General features: G+C 45.1%; 1 protein-coding gene and 1 long non-coding RNA gene across 16 annotated transcripts in view; one reads left to right on the top strand and one right to left on the bottom strand.

The window, feature by feature from the left end:
* NRP1 (neuropilin 1) overlaps positions 1-6201 on the top strand; it is a 150160-nt gene extending 143959 nt beyond the window's left edge. For all 13 annotated transcript variants that reach the window (XM_021064971.1, XM_021064977.1, XM_005668176.3 and 10 more), the window contains 2 exons: positions 1002-1052; positions 3096-6201. In XM_021064971.1, the coding sequence (XP_020920630.1) occupies positions 1002-1052; positions 3096-3385 (341 nt within the window). In that variant the 3' untranslated portion in view covers positions 3386-6201. The remainder of the gene's footprint in view (positions 1-1001; positions 1053-3095) is intronic.
* The window catches only part of LOC102161921, a 28150-nt gene that overhangs the window by 3351 nt on the left and 6451 nt on the right, over positions 1-18348 (bottom strand). Inside the window, exons 2-4 of one of the 3 annotated variants that reach the window (XR_002336404.1) lie at positions 14462-14649; positions 11970-14356; positions 10203-11188 (exon numbers count right to left, since the gene is read on the bottom strand). This is a non-coding gene — a long non-coding RNA (uncharacterized LOC102161921). Of the gene's footprint in view, positions 1-10202; positions 11189-11969; positions 14357-14461; positions 14650-18348 lie in introns of those variants that run through there. The other 2 variants (XR_002336403.1, XR_305965.3) reach the window with 2 other exon arrangements.

Raw genomic sequence — 18348 nt, 5'->3', positions numbered from 1 at the left:
ATTCATAGAGTTACGCAAGACACACGCTACCATGGCTTTCCTATTCCAAGATTTGAGGGGTGATGATGATGTTTTTGGAATGTGAGAGCAGACTCCGTCAACTGAAACAAAGAAATCAATTCAATTCAGTCCAGCAGGTCTTCACTGACCACCTACTATGTGCAAAGCAGCATCCAGCGCTGCAGTGAACACACAGAGCCTAAGACAAGTCCATGAGCCCTTTTCTTTTCCTGTGACGGGTCTACTGTGGTTTAGCTGTGGTTTACTGCTGGGCAGGGTACTCGGAAAGTCACAGCTAAAGCACCTTCAAACTTTGTGTTGCTGTCACAGTAAAAAGTGTCTAAGATAACTGGACAAATATTCATCAAATATGTTTCCTTGAATATTTATCCATGGAGGCTTGGAGATTATTAGCTATTAATTATTCATGCATTAATAAACAGTATTTATTGAGCACCGGGTGTGTTCTGGACACTCTTCTAAATGCTGAGGACATAGCCGTGAACAGGAGCCCAGTTCCTCCAGAGACTTTTAAATGCAAAACACAAGACACAGTCTCTGGCCTTAATGAGCTCTCATACTCTGTAGAAAACCAACACTTAGGAAGCACTTAACCACAGAAGCACAGGATGGTAGCCATACATACAACCCCACTTCTGTCTTCTGTCTCTACCAGCTTTCCCCACACTCCAAATGCCAGAACCGTTTCTCTCCACCCTGCTCTCCTCCTCAGACAAAACGCTCTGCCCAGCAGGGCTTCCTGGATTTAGATCTGACACCAGTTCCAAAGTCATTTAACACTGCCTCCTCGCCACTGCTCTCCAGGTACTTGGTGGGCTCGGCTTGTATTAAACACTCCAAAGGAAGCCCAGCAGAGTCGCGCTCACGTGTGTGTGTGTGTGTGTGTGTGTGTGTGTGTGTGTGTAAGGATTTATGGAGTTTATGTGTATTGTATTTGGTTGGCAGTTCAATATCTCTTCCAATTGTGTTTGATTTGTCAGAACCGGGAGACCTGGATAAAAAGAACCCAGAAAGTAAAATGGATGAAACAGGTAAGTTTGTCTTGCTGACCAGTTTTTTAAGACATGTTACTGCGGCTTTCATCATGTTTCGGAAGAAACTTTCGGGTCCTCTGGTGCACTGGTTTAGCAAAGCAGTTGGCATGGAATAAACATCCACGTCCCTGGCCCTGTGCTTGGACGTGACCAGAGTACCCTCTCCTGACCTGCTGTGCAGACTCAGGAGCCACCATCCAAGGCCTCGGTAAGCACTTGAGCCCTGGGGACACATGCCACCCTGGTCCCTCCCTGCCGCAGCTGGAAGAGCGACTTAGAGGACAATGATGTGACACCTTCTCGTTCTATAACTCGAGACAGGAAATGAGTGAAGAGCGTGTCTTACGCAAACACCTACAATAATCTTTAGGCAATAATTTGAAGCCAAATTCTTGTGTCTGGTCGATAGCCGGCTCTTATCTCAAAAAGGACCATTCTGTGATCATCTGTTTTGTTCGATCCATCTGTTTCCATCCTCCTCTCCGGAAACCCTAGTTTTTCGATAATGATCACAGCGTTGGTGACGATGACAATGGTGATAACAGTAAGGGTTTACTGAGGAGCTACTATGTTCCAGTCGCCTTACCTACATTATCTTATCTGATCCTCACAGCTGCTCTCTGAGGTTACTTATCCCCATTTTCCAGATGAGGAGGCTGAAACTCAGAGCAGTGGCTTGACCTTAAGTCTCCCAGCTAATTAGGTGGTAGCCTCAGACTTTAGACGGTTTAACTGGAAAGTGTATGTTTTCCTTGAACCCTGCTTTGTGATCCAAGACCTTGGAGGGATGGAGGTAGGCCTGCCAGACGTAATTTTATTCCCGGAGGTCTCCTTGCCTCCTGCCAGCAGTGATGGGCGGTGGCCACTTGCCCCAGCGTCACGCTCAGTGCTGCCACAGCTCTGTATCCTGTCCAGTAGCATCAGCACCCGTTGCCATGAGAGATGTGGTCCTCACTGATAGGGACCAATAAATATGGCACCATGCCATGCCATCAGAACTATTACCACGAGGCTTGTTTAGCTTAGTTGAGTTACGTGGTCCGCACAGATGTAAACTTTATTAGAGGTGGCTTCAATACAGTGTTGCATCAAGAGAGAGCACATTAATATGTCCCTGTGGCTCGTTTTCCCCTGCTTGGGGACCTGTATCTCATATTTTTAGTTTTCTTTGATTGGAATCCTTGTTGATCAGAACACCATTAAGTAAACACCAGGCCTGTTGCATATTAACATTTTAGTATCATTTCTAGTACCAGGTAATTAGGCTCAAAGCTCCCATGTTAATCATTTCTCATGTCCCGCTCTAAAGAAAACATTTCCCCAGTTCCTGAGTGCAGAGCTGTGTGACTGTCTCTGGTGAAACCACCAGGGCCGCAAAGATGCTGATTATTAAATGTGTTCCATTTGGCACAGCACCAACACGGCTTCTAGCTTGGAGCCGTAAGCTATTTTAAATGTCAGCAGCAAGCGATCCCTTGTTCTGAAAGCTCTCTCCTTCTTGGGCGCCGCCGGCTTCAGGGGAAACGTGTTTGACTTGAAGATTTGACGTGTGGTCAAATGACAGTGGGACAGCTTGGGTGGGCTCTTGGTGCCTGGCGGGGGGATCAGGCAAATGCAGCAGACACGGGTAAGTCCGCTGCTAAGCAAAAGTGTGACGAAGCAAGGCTCACAGACCGCGTATCTGGCTGGGGTCCATCAGCACAGATTACAATCTCATAGGAGCCGGGCTGCATGAAATCTGAATCAGAATTAGAACCCACCCCTCACTGTGTACCCAGAATCAGTGGTTTCCACTGTTAAGCTTTCTATCAGACTCACTTCCCCCCAACACCTGAATTCCCAACAGTGAGTCAGCATTGGTGTTTCTTGGTGTTGGGGGAGCCACACCCCACTGCAGAAAAAAAACCCCAGGATCTTGAGGGAGGAGCCCAAACCGGGCAGGTGCTTCGCTCCTTTCTCCTTCCTCCTCCTCCGTTTCTCTGTCTGCTGTGGTCGGGTGTGTTCACTGGGCTCACACAGCCAATTTCATTTCTCCCCCAGGGAGCACCCCGGGATATGAGGGCAGGGGAGAGGGCGATGAGAACATCTCCAGGAAGCCGGGCAGCGTGCTGAAGACCCTGGACCCCATCCTCATCACCATCATCGCCATGAGCGCCCTGGGGGTCCTCCTGGGGGCTGTCTGCGGGGTGGTGCTGTACTGTGCCTGTTGGCACAACGGGATGTCCGAAAGAAACTTATCTGCCCTGGAGAACTATAACTTCGAGCTGGTGGATGGTGTGAAGTTGAAAAAAGACAAACTGAATCCACAGAGTACTTACTCGGAAGCCTGAGGCAGCGGAGGTGGCAGGCGAGTGGGAGAGCGGAGCGGAGGACAGAGCTTGAGCGGCTGGGAAACGGCTGGTCTTTCACTGTTCAGGCTGGGAAGCGCGTTGATGACGCCAAGCCAGGTTTTCTCAGGAGCTTCGATGAGTTTGGCCGACAGACATGAACGACTTAGCCGTGTTAACAATCGGAGTCATGTACAGTCAGCTTCTTTCTGTTGGTTTCATTTGAATAATCAGACGCTGGTGTGGAGACCAAGGATGATCGACCTAATTCCATCTGACTCCCCTTCCCCTTCTTCTCTCTCTGCTTCTTCTTCTGGATTCTTTTCGGAAACTGTGCAAAATCTAAGATGCTGGCGCCAAGTGTATTCCGTGGGGCCCCTTCAACGGACATGCTACCTGCAGCCCAGTGCCCAGAATATCTTCGACTAACTGCATTTCCGTGGACTCCTGAAGCCAGCCTCGTGTATAATTGCCCGCGTCGTGCATAGGCAAGAAGGACTAGGATGTTTTCTTTCAAGTACCGTAGCCTCAGTACCAGTCTAGTGTGACAGCTCTGTTTACGAAGCAATACCGTCCGATTTCCTCGATGTTTTCCAGTGTTGTACTAAACCTCGTGCTGTGAACTCCATACAGAAAACTGTGCCATCACCGAACACTGCTGGCAACTGGGTGTGCAGCCGACAACCGCAACGAAAAATCCTTGGCACTGGCTAGTCTACGTCCTCTCAAGTGCCTTTTTGTTTGTACTGGTTCTTATTGTGTTACATTAACCCGCCCCGCTTTCTTGCCGGTGAAAGCCCCCCTTCTCTAATCAACCCTGGTGGCCCACTGACTAAGAAGAAAGTATATTTTAGTGTGAGATGTCAGCCTCCGGGAAGGCAAGGGCTCCGAAGATATGGCAACGTGGCTTACTTGTTCCGCTTTTTTCTGTAGTTCAATTTCATGTCTCTTGACCCTTTTGTATAAAGCTGCAATATCCTCTCTTACTGTTCTTTCACATGGAATGTATTTTCAAATGTAAACTCTCTCTCTCCTAGCTCTCCGTCTTTTTTCTCTCTTAGGATTTAAGCATTTGCCATTGTCCAGAAAAGAAACTTGCAGCTTTAACGTGCTGGTAATGGCAAACAATTTTACTAGACTTTATGTTGGAAAATACAGAAATAAGGGAAATTCCTAACTTTGCCCTCCAAAGTCTAACTTTGGTTTCCTTGTTAACTGGTTAAAGTGACAGTATCTTTTTTCCTTCAGCCATTTATCTGTCCATTCCAACCAAAATCATCTTTGATGGAAATGTTGGCATTGAATAGAAACCGTGGTAAGTGGAGGGAAGACATAATACTAATTGGCTTCCAAGTGGGAACCCAAAGGAATACAGTTCTCCCCAAAATTCCAAAGCATGAGATTTTTACATCCACAGACACAAAAATGACCCATGAGGACCTTCTTGTTTTGATATTGAGTCAGACAAGGGAAGTGCAAGAAAGGACAGTTAATTTAAGAAAGTCCTATAAATCCTGGTTCCTGGGGATGAAGTATTTTAAGATAAGAGAGGGGAAGAGAACGAGTAAAGTCAAAACAAATGGGGTTTTTTTGGTTTTGTTTTGTTTTGTTTTTAGAGCCGCACCCACGACATATGGAAGTTCCCAGGCTAGGGGTCAAATCACAGCAACGCCAGATCTGAGCCACATCTGCAACCTACACCACAGCTCATGGCAACGCCGGATCCTTAACCCACTGAGCGAGGCCAGGGATCGAACCTGCAACCTCATGGTTCCTAGTCAGCTTCGTTTCCGCTGTGCCATGATGGGAGCTCCGAAACAATTTTTTTTTTTTTTAATCCATTTAGCAAAAACCTTGAAAAAACAGAGTTGAAGAATGCTCTAGAAACGTCCAGTGGCTCACCAAGGAAAAGCCCCCCTTGGGGCTGGCAAGACCTTAGCCTCTAACAGCACAGAGAAGTAAATACCTTTATCAGGCCACACGTGAATTAGCCCAAAGAACCTTTGGTGGCTTTCGGTGTGTTTCTGTCATGCCATGTTGTACGTGAGAACTTCCTCTGTTCTGGCACTGCTGTGGGTCTCTCACATATGTTTGTGGGAGTCACATTTGCATCATGGAGGGGAAAGTCCATTCATCCTGGTTTAATTGAATTGAGAATGCCTTTTGTTTCCAGGAAAGTATTGATCCCTAGGAAAGAGGAATAGATTCTTATCCCCAGAGGCATCTCTTCAGCCCTTATAATCCTACCAGGACGAAAGCACTAAGGAAGACTTGATTTTTTTTTTTTTTTTTTTTTTTTAAGGCAACAGACTTAAAGTTGTCCTCAGCCAAGGAAAAATGATACTGCAACTTTAAATTTTAAAGTATCTTGCACTGATAAATATATTTAAAAATTATATGTTTATAAAGTTATTAATTTGTAAAGGCAGTGTTACAAAATGTTCAGTTTATATTGTTTTAGATTGTTTCGTAATTTTAAAAGGTGTGAAATAACATATTTTTTTCCTTTATTGAGATCTATAAAACTTTCTGTAGTAAAATGTTTTCATTTTACTGATATATTATTGCTTCATGTTTTGTACCATCATAAAATTTTGTGCAAATTTTTTTTACAGAAATTTTTATTTTCTATGACAATATGACACTTGTAAATTGTTTCAAAATGAACAGCGAAGCCTTAACTTTAAATGACATTTGTATTCTCAGACACTGAGTTGCATAAAAAAAAAAAAAAGCATAGAACTGAACTGTAACTTAAATTCCAAACTATGACTACTACATTCCAAAGAAACAGTTGAATTAAACATTTTCATAAAATATCCCAAACCTGATGGCTCTTATTATACTAGCTTTGTTATTTGTTAAACAAGTTGGTATTATTCTAGTATCAAATAACTTTAAAGATTTTTTTAAGTTCTCTTTTAAAAATAATAACCTAATGAGAGAAGATTCAGAAGACAAAGCAGAAACCTGAACGTAGACTGTCACCCCAAACTGGACACTTGTCAAGATAAGGCATAAAGTATTTGGCCTTATAAATGGAAATTTTTCAACTTCAAATCTTGTGTCACATGTTTCTATATTCCATTTAGTAAAGTTTTTTTTTTTTTTTCATGGATTTCCCAAATAGCTGTTGGTAAGTTTTGTTCTCATAGAGAGTAGGTAATAAATCCGACAGTGTTTTTCATAGGCACCTATGGTAGTTTTCATTACAGGGCAAAACTAAGCATGGCATTGCAACTGGTTTCTTGGTCATTCTTAGGAAAATTTTGATTCCCTCTGGGAGCAAAATAATAGTAGTAGCAATAGGAATAACAGTAATAAACAAAGACAGGACAATTGTGGAGCCAAAGCATGGTTTTTAGGGTGAAGGAGAGCAGGCCCTTTACAACACAATTGTCCTCTCTTTAGCCCCACCATCTGCAGACCAACAGTTCTTTCCTTTTCTTCCTCTGATTGTAGGAAAACTTAACTCTGAAGCACAGGGACTCCGGAAGGGTGAGCTGCTCTGCACAGCCCTTCCTCGGGAAATTAGTATTCCTACTTTTCTCTAGCATCTTCCAAGATTTAACCAAGAAGAGGACATTTTCCCTCCTTGGGGGAGTTATAGGTCTCTCTGCTTAGAGAAAAGAGCCAGAGCTAGAGCCAGATCTGGGAAATCACTTTCCTGAACTTAAATTCTATTTCTGTTCGTGGATGTTTCCAGAAAAAATGATGACTTGGGAGGAATCTATCAGAATTACTCCAGACATACTTTCTGAAGAACACTAAAGGCCATAGATGAATGTTTTGTTTCATTGTTCAAGAAATCTTAAACAAAATGCTTTTCATACATTTCTCATCTCTGGTTAAGTTCTAAGCTAGGCTTTTCTTCCTGAGGTTAATGAGCTAAATCACCCTACAATACTTCCCAAGGTCAAGAATTAAATATAGCAGAAGAATTGAAACGTTTAACTTAGAAGATGAAAATAATTTATTGTTCCATCAGCTGCTTCCTTGCTAAGATATATCCATCATGACTTAGCAGGGTTGCACTTGATCTTTTTGCAAATCAGATGGATTTTGTAACATTCCGTAATGTTCCCGCAGGTTCTGTGGACTGATATTTGCAGGAAACGCGGTACACAACCACGTCCCTCTTTAAGACTCGCGGCTGCTTTGATGGGCTCACGCCCACTTTAATCTTTAATTTGGAATGCCCCACACTTTACCAGTAGAAAGGATTTTGTGAGCAATGCTTTGACAATGCCCCATTCTGAGCTGTGGTTGGGAGGGTAACAGACTAGGAGTTCGATTTGGTGGCATGAAGACAAGCTGGGAATATTAGGCCAAGTTATGGTTGGAATCGATTCCTTAGGATGTGAAGGGGTCATTAAGATCCTTTGCCCTGGAGGGCCTGTTGTGGCTCAGGAACCCAACATAGTGTCTGTGAGGATGCAGGTTCAACCCCAGGCCTCACTCAGTGGGTTAAGGATCTGGCATAGCTGCAGGCTGTGGCATAGGTTGCAGATGCCGTTCAGATCTGGCGTTGCTGTGGCTGTGGCATAGGCCTGCAGCTACAGCTCCAGTTCGATCCCTAGCCTGGGACTATCCATATGCCCCAGGTGCGGCTGTGTAAAAAAAAAAAAGGAAAAAAAATCCTTTATCCTAGTTGAGCAAATAAAGGACAGAAAACACCTAAGAGAATGGGGGATATAGGTGTACAGGAACCTTAAGGAAAAGCTCTGGACCAGAATTTAAATCAAGTTCTCTATTTTCTTCTCTCCACAAAGTCTTTATGCTAATGAGCCTGGAATTATCTCCCATCATCATCCCCCTGCTTAATCACCCTTGATTACCTCTGCTGTGCGTTCATAACCTCAGGTTAAACAATGCAGACAGCCCCTTCCTCGTCCCTGACTGTGACAATGTATCCTAATTGAGCCATTTCTGCCTCCCTGGTCACCCTCCTATTCTCCAAAGTGCATCCTCTGTACATTAATCTGCTAGTTAAATATTGATAGCCAGCCTCTCCCTTAATATTTACTTTGTTGCTCCATTACTGCTACATACAGAGTGATTATTTGTTTCTGTCTTCCCAGCCTGTTTAATCAGGACTGAGTCAACCTTTCCTGTGTTTAACCTTCTTGTCCAATCGCAGCGGCGAGTGTTCGGGGGACTATTCTGACATCAGCTCTGAAATGATTTTCTAGGCTCGGTGTAGGTGCCACTGTAGCCAGTAGGGGTCAGAAGGGCATTTCTCTTGGGGTCAAGTGGTTGGTGGTGAGGAGGGAAAGCCCTGGAGGTGTTGTTTTAGGTCGAACCTCTCCCTTTGAATGTTGTCTTCTCAATGCAGCCTAAGAGAGAGCCAGGGCCCACCTGGTAGTTCTGTGCTTTTTCTGGAACATTGGCCCTGAAGCTCTTCCAGCATGTAAACTTGATATGACAGCAGCCAGCCCATCCCCACAAGGACTGTGAAATGGCAGAAATAGAGACCCAGACACCAGCCTGGCCTTGATGGGGGTCGGCTGGAAATTTGGGGCACTGTCTCGGCTGCCTCCCCAAGTTGTGTGGAAGGATTAAGCTATAGGCAAATGGGAAGCATCTTTGAACGTGTGTTCTGCTGGGAAAGAAAGATGCATTGTGGCACAGAAATGCTAATAGCATCCTTGAAGGCAAGCGGGTCCTTCTGCTGTAGTCAGAATGATGGCAGTGGCCGTCTTCAACATTTTCTTTCCCAGACTGGAAGTTGCCACTGCCCTCAGCAGAAAGGCCACAGTTACCCTGGGCTTGTGTGTGTTGGGGAGGGAGTGATGTTTAAATTTTGGATGTGTTTGTGTTGCCATCAAAAGAAAAGGTTTAACAGATGTGCTCTGGGCAGTTTCCAGGCGGTGACTTGGAAAGTCTCTGTCTACTTAAAAAAGAAAAAAAAAAAAAAAAAAAGCATAATCTGAAAGAGGAGAGTCAATTTTTTTTTATAGTTATTTCCCCAGTAAAATTTTTGATCTACTGTTCAGCATGGTGACCCAGTTACATATGTACACATTCTACTTTCTCACATTATCAGGCTCCATCATAAGTGACTGGACATAGTTCCCAGTGCTACACAGCAGGATCTCATTGCTAATCCATTCCAAAGGCAATAATTTCTATCTATTAACCCCAAGCTCCCAATCCACCCCACTCCCTCCCCCTTGGCAACCACAAGTCTATTCTCCAAGTCCATGATTTCTTTTCTGTGGAAAGTTCGTTTGTGGTATATATTAGATTCCAGATAGAAGTGATAACAGTATTTGTCTTTCTGACTTACTTCACTCAGTATGAGAGTCTCTAGTTCCATCCATGTTGCTGCAAATGGCATTATTTCATTCCTTTTTATGGCTAAGTAGTATTCCTTGTGTATGTATACCATATCTTCCTAATCAATCGTCTGTCGATGGACATTTGGGTCGTTTCCATGTCTTGGCTATTGTGAACAGAGCTACAATGAACATGCGAGTGCATGTGTCTTTTTTTAAGGAGTTTTGTCCGGATATATGCCCAAGAGTGGGATTGCTGGGTCATATGGTAGTTCTATGTATAGATTTCTAAGGTGCCTCCATACGGTTCTACCAGCTTACATTCCCACTGAAGGTGCAGGAGGGTTCCCTTTTCTCCACAGCCCCTCCAGCACTTGTTATTTGTGGACTTATTAATGATGGCCATTCTGACTGGTGTGAGGTGGTATCTCGTGGTAGTTTTGATTTGCATTTCTCTAATAATCAGGGATGTTGAGCATTTTTTCATGTTGTTTGGGGTGAAATTAGGATTTAAGCCCAGGAGACAGCATCTCGGTAGCCCTGAGAAACTGTCCAAGGAGGTGGAGGGGGGTACTAGGATATATGAGTTTTTGCAACGAAGAGAAGGTAGTAGGAACAAAAGATATATAGAAAACCTGATTTACAGAAAACCAGTTTCCCTGGGAAGATGTTAAGGTCTAGGCTTACTGGAATCACTCCTTGGATATGCACCTCAGCTGAGGGCCAGTCTTCTTTAGTCCTTTCCCAAGTTCCTTCAGGGCTCACCAGCCCACCCTTGGGAGTGACTGTCTTCACAGATGACTGCGACATCTTTTGTTTCATCCACTTGACTACAGCCAGGGGGCAGTATTTCAGACAGCTCTGAAATACCACCCCAAAGAGGAAAGGGAGAATATCCAGATATAAGTGATAAAGGTGAAGGGGGAGGTACCTGCAGCCAGGAATGTATTTTACCAAATTTGCTGCTGGTCTCCTGAAAGTTACTATTAGTCTCAGCCATGGGTCATCATGAAGGATTTGGGTGTTTTTCTAGATGTAAGGAGATGCAAGAATTGGGCTCATCAACTCTTCTCCTAAAAATATCTATCTGAAGACCTGTTCTTCCAGTTTTCCCAGAGCACAGAGTGCCTCACCCCTGGTCTCCACCCTGAGCTCTGCTGCAATAGCTCATGATTTAGTCCATGTAGAGGCTGATGGCAGGTGCCCAACCTCAGTTCACATCTCTGTCTGCTTCTCCACTTCCCACCCCCGGTAGGATAGGGGCAGGCAAGAAGTGACTCTTCCAGAATGTCACCATCTGATTTTCAGTAAAAGCATCTTGCAGTTCAGAGACTTTGGGAAACACAGGTATCACAATAGGCACACAGTTTAAAGTTCCCCTCGTGGGTGCCGACGAGGCAAATGGTCCTTTGCATCAGTGGAGTGAACAGGGTCAGTACATGGTACTAACTTTCCAGCAACTTCCCAGGAGATTGCTCCCCTCCTCCGAGTCCAGGGAACTTTAAGGCTTCTGTGGCAGTGGTGACACCTGCAGTCACAGAAACTAGAATCTGAATAGCCAACCTCCAAGCAGCCTACTTATTGGTGCCTGATCCATTCTTTAATGGTTTTCGATTATTTGACATTCCTCTAAATTCCACCTACTGTCACCCTGCCATGCTGTTTACAAACAACTGGAATACTCTTTCTCTCTTCCTGCTTCCTCCTCCTCCTCTGTCGATTGCCTTGGAACTTCCAACTTATTTTTAGAGGTGCAACTCAAATTTCTCACTTAATATAAGCCACCCTTGTCCCCATCTAGGTCCCCATTGCATTTGGCACAGAGTGTTTCCAGCAACATCAGACTAACTTTAAAACTATTTGTCTACTTTCTGTATTGGTCAGCCTATGGACAATAAAGTCAAGCTCATTCCAGAAAGTTCAATAGGAAGAATTCAATGCAATAAACTGGCTGCCAAGGTGCTGAGAGAGTGGATGAGCCCAAGAGGAGAGGAGGAGACAAGGGAGATTTTAATTACACTAGACAGCTGCTAGCTACCTGCTGGGGCTGGAGGAACAAGAGGAAAAGGAGCTGTTATCTGAAGGCTAGGCTGCCTGGCCAGATCCGGTCCGTGGGGGTTGGCTCTGCTGCATCACCACCCAAGGCAGAGAGAGATGAGGATGGCTGTCTTGGCATCTCCCTAGCACCGACCTCCACTCTCCTGCTGGTGCCCCCACTGCCTTAAATGTGACCTGCAGCCTGGGAAAGGCAGCTTTCAGGAAAAGGGCTAAGATCAGGTCTGAAAGCAAAGAAGAAAGTGATACCTTACCCCGTAGCAGACAGTGAGCTTCATTTCGGCATCCTCAGCACAACAAAGATACTTCATGAATCTGTTGAGCCAAGTACTGACTTAAAGTGAGATCTGGTTTCTTTGTAGTCTTGTCAAAGGGACTTATGCCTTCTTAGAAAAATAATATCAATCTTCTCAGCCTCCCCTACATCATTTTCTTTCTCTTCGTCAAATTGAAAGGCTCTCTTTTTTTTCCTTTAACCACGGTATTTCCATCGTGGTGGGCTATTCACAGTTCCCACGTTCCCAGCATTCCAAGAGAATGATAAGAAGCTACTGGTAATCTAGTTTGAAATTTGCATTGAGTTCAGTCATCTGTTCCCTAGAGCCCTGCTCTAAAGGCCAGTCAGGCTAAAAAAGGAGCTTCTTTTGCTATCAGACACTTTTTAAGTCTTTTCATTATCAATTCACCAGTATAGCACATAATGAGGTCTTGTAGTGGCAGATAGGGAATTCATTTCTCAGCCAAGTGGCTGAACTTGTAAGCTGCCAGATCGTGGGCCATTATCTATAATTACTTCGTGGGTATTCCACAATGATCATTTTCTTTGTAGGATTTAAAAAAAAAAAAAAAAAAAAAAAAGGCAGGTCTTACGTAGCTTTGGCAGATTAAGCCCAGGCCAAAGTAAGATAAGCTGATGTTGCTGTAAGAGGCGGTGTTTCTCTCCTCTAGGACAAAATCATTTACCCTCTGCCTGGGTCAGGAAGCCACCTTCAGCAAAGCAACTGACTGTGACACAAGAATGTGTATTTACTGGTCTCTAAAACCCAGTGTTCTTTGCAATTTGCCCACTTTCCTATACAAGTTCTCTGTCAATGAGTTTCTATTATAGTCACGACTTGCCTCAGAACTTGCTTATAAATAAGCCAGGTGCCAGATTCCTCACACAATGAAAGGGGGGATGATAAGCTATTCCCATGCAGAAGCAAATTCTGGAAAATTCAATGAGCACAAAAATGTTGCTTCAGGAAGATGGGTGAGAAGGGGGCAGAGATGTGCTGGAAGCTCCGAAACAGAACGTCGCCCCCGACCCCCGCAAAAAAAAAAAAAAACTGATCATGTACATCTCTCCCCAACTCTGTGGGCAGTGAAGTCATAGCAGTTGCTTGAAATTGACCAAAGTGGAATATTTACTCCACACAAATGGGCAAACACTGCACATCAGCTCTTTTTCCTTTTCCTTTCCAAGGTTCTGTAAAACATTTACCAGCGCATCCTGGGGAAGGAAAGAATCTCATTTTTGTCAAATCTTGCTCTTTGACAAAGCCCATCAGATAAAGACTATCAGGGACACACTTGCCACCAAACAAATTTAGGTTTATAAAGCCACAAATTTAGGTTTATAAAGCCACGGGTGATGGAACTCCACAGGAGCTGGGGGCAGCTTATCAAGAGGGAGCTGGAGCTGATGTTGGATGATTTTTAAGAGGAACTGGGGAAGACAGAACCGCTCTGCATCGGTGGCTGCCATGCTGCAGGCAGTTTAGAAACCAGGAGAGCAGCCATCATTACTCGGGGAGGAAGGATGAAGTGCAGCTGAGGGAGTCATTGGGAACAATGTCATTAGGAAAGAAAAGCCGTAATCGTTCCATGGAGAGAGGTTGCCCATCGTTCCAGACGGCACCCTCTGTGACCTCGGAAAGGTCCCCCCAGAAACTTGTTTTCTTTAGGTTGTACTGGGAACATCCCTGTCTGATTACCAGCACTGCTAAGAAATGGACTCAGGGTCCTGTCTCCTTGGGAACTGCCGAGTTGAGATAACTGTGGAATGTCATTTTCAAAGGCCTTATCACCCGATTTGGACACCAAGGCTGCTTCCCTGTGTCAAAGTGACCCACAGGCTTGGAGCCTTCAGGCACGAGTGGCTGTCCATTGCCACCAAAGCAAATCAGATAGCAAAGTTTCTCAGCATCTAGGCTGCGAGAAATGGCTGCCAATGAACAAAAGCCGTTTCCCCAGGTTCAGGCCTTTGCAGCCTCCACCTGGTCACCACTGCTTACTTCGCACACACCTGATTCACTGGGGACACGGTGACATCTTTGCCCAAAGGATGTGCAGGTGCAGGAGAAGCTTTTAGGACTGAAACTCCTTTTGCACCTTTTGTGCACAATGCCTGGTGCAGAGTCAGTGCCTAATAAATGCCTATGAAAGCCAGTCCTAGGGGATGGGTTTGGGGGAAGAGAGAGGGGACTTGGGGCACTGCCGGGGCCTCACTGTATCGAAGCAGTTCTACCCTCTGCATGTTGACAAGTTGTTTGTTACCAGCATCATCAAGTTCCTTTTTCTGTAGAAAGGGCCACTCCAACCCTTCACGGATAGGAAGGAACGTGTGGTGTCGGCAGCTGTGCATCTAGGTGTGGCCCCTCTGCAAGTAAACATAAAACGTGATCTTTTTCTGTAGGTTGCATCCATACGACCACACATCACCCAAGGTTTTATTTTGGTCCCAAACCAGCTGCACCTGAATCACCTTGAGAACTTGTTTTCAAAAATGCAAATTCCCATCTTGGGCACACAAAGGCTTAAGAAGAGCTGACCCAGATGGTGGGGTTTTTTTTTTTGGCGGGGGGGAGTTTCTCTCTCCTAAGGTCCACTCGTCTAATAAATTTACGGGATGTATTGATTCATTTGTCCACGCAACCAGCATTTCCTGGGTTCCTGCAAGGAGAAAGACACTCAAGGAGCTTACGGACTTCCAGTAAACTTCTCTGTCAAGACCGTTTGCCCTGATTTAAGACAGATTTTGTTTACTTTATTTAGACCAAAAAAAAAACTATGACCTCATGCTTCGATAACCAACCATCAGAATTGCTAATATTTACCGGCTCAGATGTTGACAGTGGTTAGTGTCAGAGGAAGGCATTTCTCAGGAGTGGGAAGGGACATACACCTTGTGTTACTCCCTGCCCCACCCCAGTCCCCTCTCCACATCCCGAGCCTCGGTTGATGGATCAGTGCCAAGAGTGGCACCTGGTCCTTGGTCCCACCTGACCAGCCCCCCACCACTCCCCTGAGACCTGCTTCTCCAGGCCCTTCCAGACTCTGAGGCTGCTCCCTATACAGTGTAGGATTTCACCTGCTCCATTGCTGGTAGGGGCAGTGGCATCCCACACTGAGCAGACTCTTGCCACATAGAGGTCAGAGCCACCAGAGGAATATCTTGCCATCCTGCACCCTCCCCCCAAACACACACACCCATGGACTGTTCCAGGCAAGGGCCTCCCTAGGACAGCACCCCGAGGTACTGGCCCAGAAGCCTGGCCTCAGGTTCCACTTTGCAAAGAACTCGAGATGAGTTCATTGTCTCTATAGAACCTTTTGAAAATTAACTTTCCCCTGTTTGTCCATTACAATATTTTAACTGTCTAACTTTGTTACATTATGGGTAACAGTGCCCATCTTCCCCTGGAAATCAGGGATGGTACTTTGCTCCTATTTGTTTATGTAGCCCAAGGGGCATGCCTTCAGTAGAGTAGGGGTTCAACAAGCGTGCATTTAATTGAATAAATCACAGTCTCTGCCCTCAGGAGGCTTGCAGTCAGAATTGCCAGGTACCTGGGGCCATCTTTGAAATGAGCTCTGTCCCCTCAACAGGTGGGTACCTGAGCTACCCTGGGTGACCATTCAACATCAGGGGTTAAAAAGTGGGTGAGAATAACAGTTTATCAACTACAAAATGAACTGCTGTGGGGACTGTGACTTTCCTGGGCTATGACAGTCACCTGTGCACCATGCCACATCTCTGAATCACCTCCGTACAAGGGCAGGCAGTTGAAGTCTTTGGGAAGCTCAACCCATACAAGCATATCCCTGATTTTAATATTCAAATCACCACCACCTTATCTTTTAAAGAACTTTTTTAATTCATAAATTTTCATAAATCGAAAATACTCTAGTTAATTCATATTTTTATCAAACAGAGATGTTTGCATCACACATGGCATAGCTTTCCAAAAAATCCAATCAAACAGCCCAGGCATGGTCCCCAGAGTTAACTGCAATCAGCTCCTTTGATTTCCCTCAAGTCTTTACCATCCCATTTCTAAATAGTGCATTGCTATTTCTAATTCTTGATTTGTCAGTTTAGACATTAACTATCCACATCCCACCCTGGCATATAAGCACTCACCTCTCACGCCCCACATCACCACTGCCTTCCTCCCCCTTCCCAAAGAAGGTCTATCACAGTATTTAGTTATATCAGTAGTCAATTGCATATGACTATACAATTACTGTTCACTTCTGAGCCCCTTAACACACAAGTCAATACTCTTTCTTTTTTTTCTCTTTTATTTTTACAGCCACATCTGCCGCATAGGGAAGTTCCCCAGGGTCAGGGCTGGAATCAGAGCTGCAGCTACAGGCCTACACCACAGCCACAGCAACGCGGGATCTGAGCCAAATCTGCAAACTACACCACAGCTTGTGGCAATACCGTATTCTTAACCCCGTGAGCGAGGCCAGGGGTGGCACCTGCATCCTCATGGACACTGTGTCTGGTCCTTAATCTGCTCAGCCACAACAGGACCTCCCCAATACTCCTTTCCTACACAGTTCTTTTCCGGGGGTTAATAATTACTCCATTTGATTTGTCTGCTGAGTTTTCTTTGTATGTATCCTGCCCTCCCCCAGATAATCCAGTAATTCTGTGGCATGGGTGCAGGTGTTCCTGCCATGCACTTACAGCTCTGGGAGGACATGGCCTGGGGGGCCTCGGAGCTTGCCTAACCGAGGTCTTTCTTGGACTGCCCTCTTTGGGGGTCCTCTCTTTCTTAGATTATTTACTGTCTAGTAAACTGAAGTGTAGAACAAAGACTTTGCTGATAGGTAGGGACTCAAATTTTCCATTTTCCCTCGGAAGCTACCGGAGGATGTAAGCCTGCCCGAGGAGGAGAGAGTAAACCCAGAAACAGGAAGTCAGAGGCCAGGGACACAGGACTCAACAGCAGGGGCATAAAGAAAGGAAGCTGAGTCACCTGTCACTTCACGGGCTCCTCCCTTGCTGTGACAGCCTCTAATGCTGTCCTAAGGAGCTGATGGCCCCAGGTACCCACCCAGCAAATCCCCACAATGAGCACTTTAAATATCTTCTAGGAGTTCCCCTCGTGGCGCAGTGGTTAACGAATCCGACTAGGAACCATGAGGTTGCGGGTTCGGTCCCTGCCCTTGCTCAGTGGGTTAACGATCCGGCGTTGCCGTGAGCTGTGGTGTAGGTTGCAGACGCGGCTCGGATCCCGTGTTGCTGTGGCTCTGGCGTAGGCCGGTGGCTACAGCTCCGATTCGACCCCTAGCCTGGGAACCTCCATATGCCACGGGAGCGGCCCAAGAAATAGCAAAAAGACAAAAAATAAAGAAAAAATAAATACATATCTTCCAATTCTTTTTTTTTTCTTCTTCTTTTTTTCTTTCTAGGGCCGAACCCGCGGCATATGGAGATTCCCAGGCTAGGGGTCCAATCGGAGCTACAGATGCTGGCCTGCGCCACAGCCACAGCAACTCGGGAGCCAAGCCAAGTCTGTGACCTACACCACAGCTCATGGCAACGCCAGATCCTTAACCCACTGAGCGAGACAAGGGATGGAACCCACAATCTCACGGTTTCTAGTCAGATTCATTTCCACTGCTCCAGGAAGGGAACTCCCAATATCTTCTAATTCTATATGCCACTTGGATGTCCATAAAAGTGACATGTAAGAAAAAGAAAAACAGGAATCGAAAACATTTAAAAAGTGTTTGATGACAAAGATTCTCTCTTAGTCTGCCCGGCCTGCAGAACAGGGCCTTAGGGAACAAAACATCTTATAAGAATTCAGCACAGCCTGCAGTAAGATCACCCCACATTCCTATCGAGTTTGGGACTTTCTCAGCCCTCACGGTGTTTCTCTGAGCTCGTCGTGGGCCCTCTCCATCGAGACGATGTCATGCCCTTTAGTTCCGGGAATTTTTCTGGTATTAATCCTTTCTAATCCTATCATGCTCCACTTGCTCTATTTTCTGTTTCCAGAACTCCTATGAATTAGAGGTAGAACTGGTTCAAGCTATCATTTTCTCATTCATTTCCTTTTCTCCATTTGTCCTTTTTTTTCCGCTAGGATATTTCCTATTTCCTCTTCTAATTTTTCTAATGAAATGTTAAAGAAGAGGTATCTTCATTTTCATTTCCATGATCTCTTTCTTGTTCTCTTATTATTCCTTTTTTTCTTTTTTTTTTTTTAATTATGGTAAAATACCTGGAACATAAACATCGTCATTTTGACCATTTTAAAATGTGAAATATTTTCACACTGTGGTTTTGATTTGCATTTCCCTAATGATTAGCACTGTTAGATAACTTTTCGTGTGCTCGTTGGTCATTTG

The sequence above is a fragment of the Sus scrofa genome, chromosome 10 (assembly GCF_000003025.6).
Source record: "Sus scrofa isolate TJ Tabasco breed Duroc chromosome 10, Sscrofa11.1, whole genome shotgun sequence".
Taxonomy (NCBI): domain Eukaryota; kingdom Metazoa; phylum Chordata; class Mammalia; order Artiodactyla; family Suidae; genus Sus; species Sus scrofa.
Note: the sequence above shows the minus strand (reverse complement) of the source record. Positions and strands in the feature narration are given on the sequence as shown.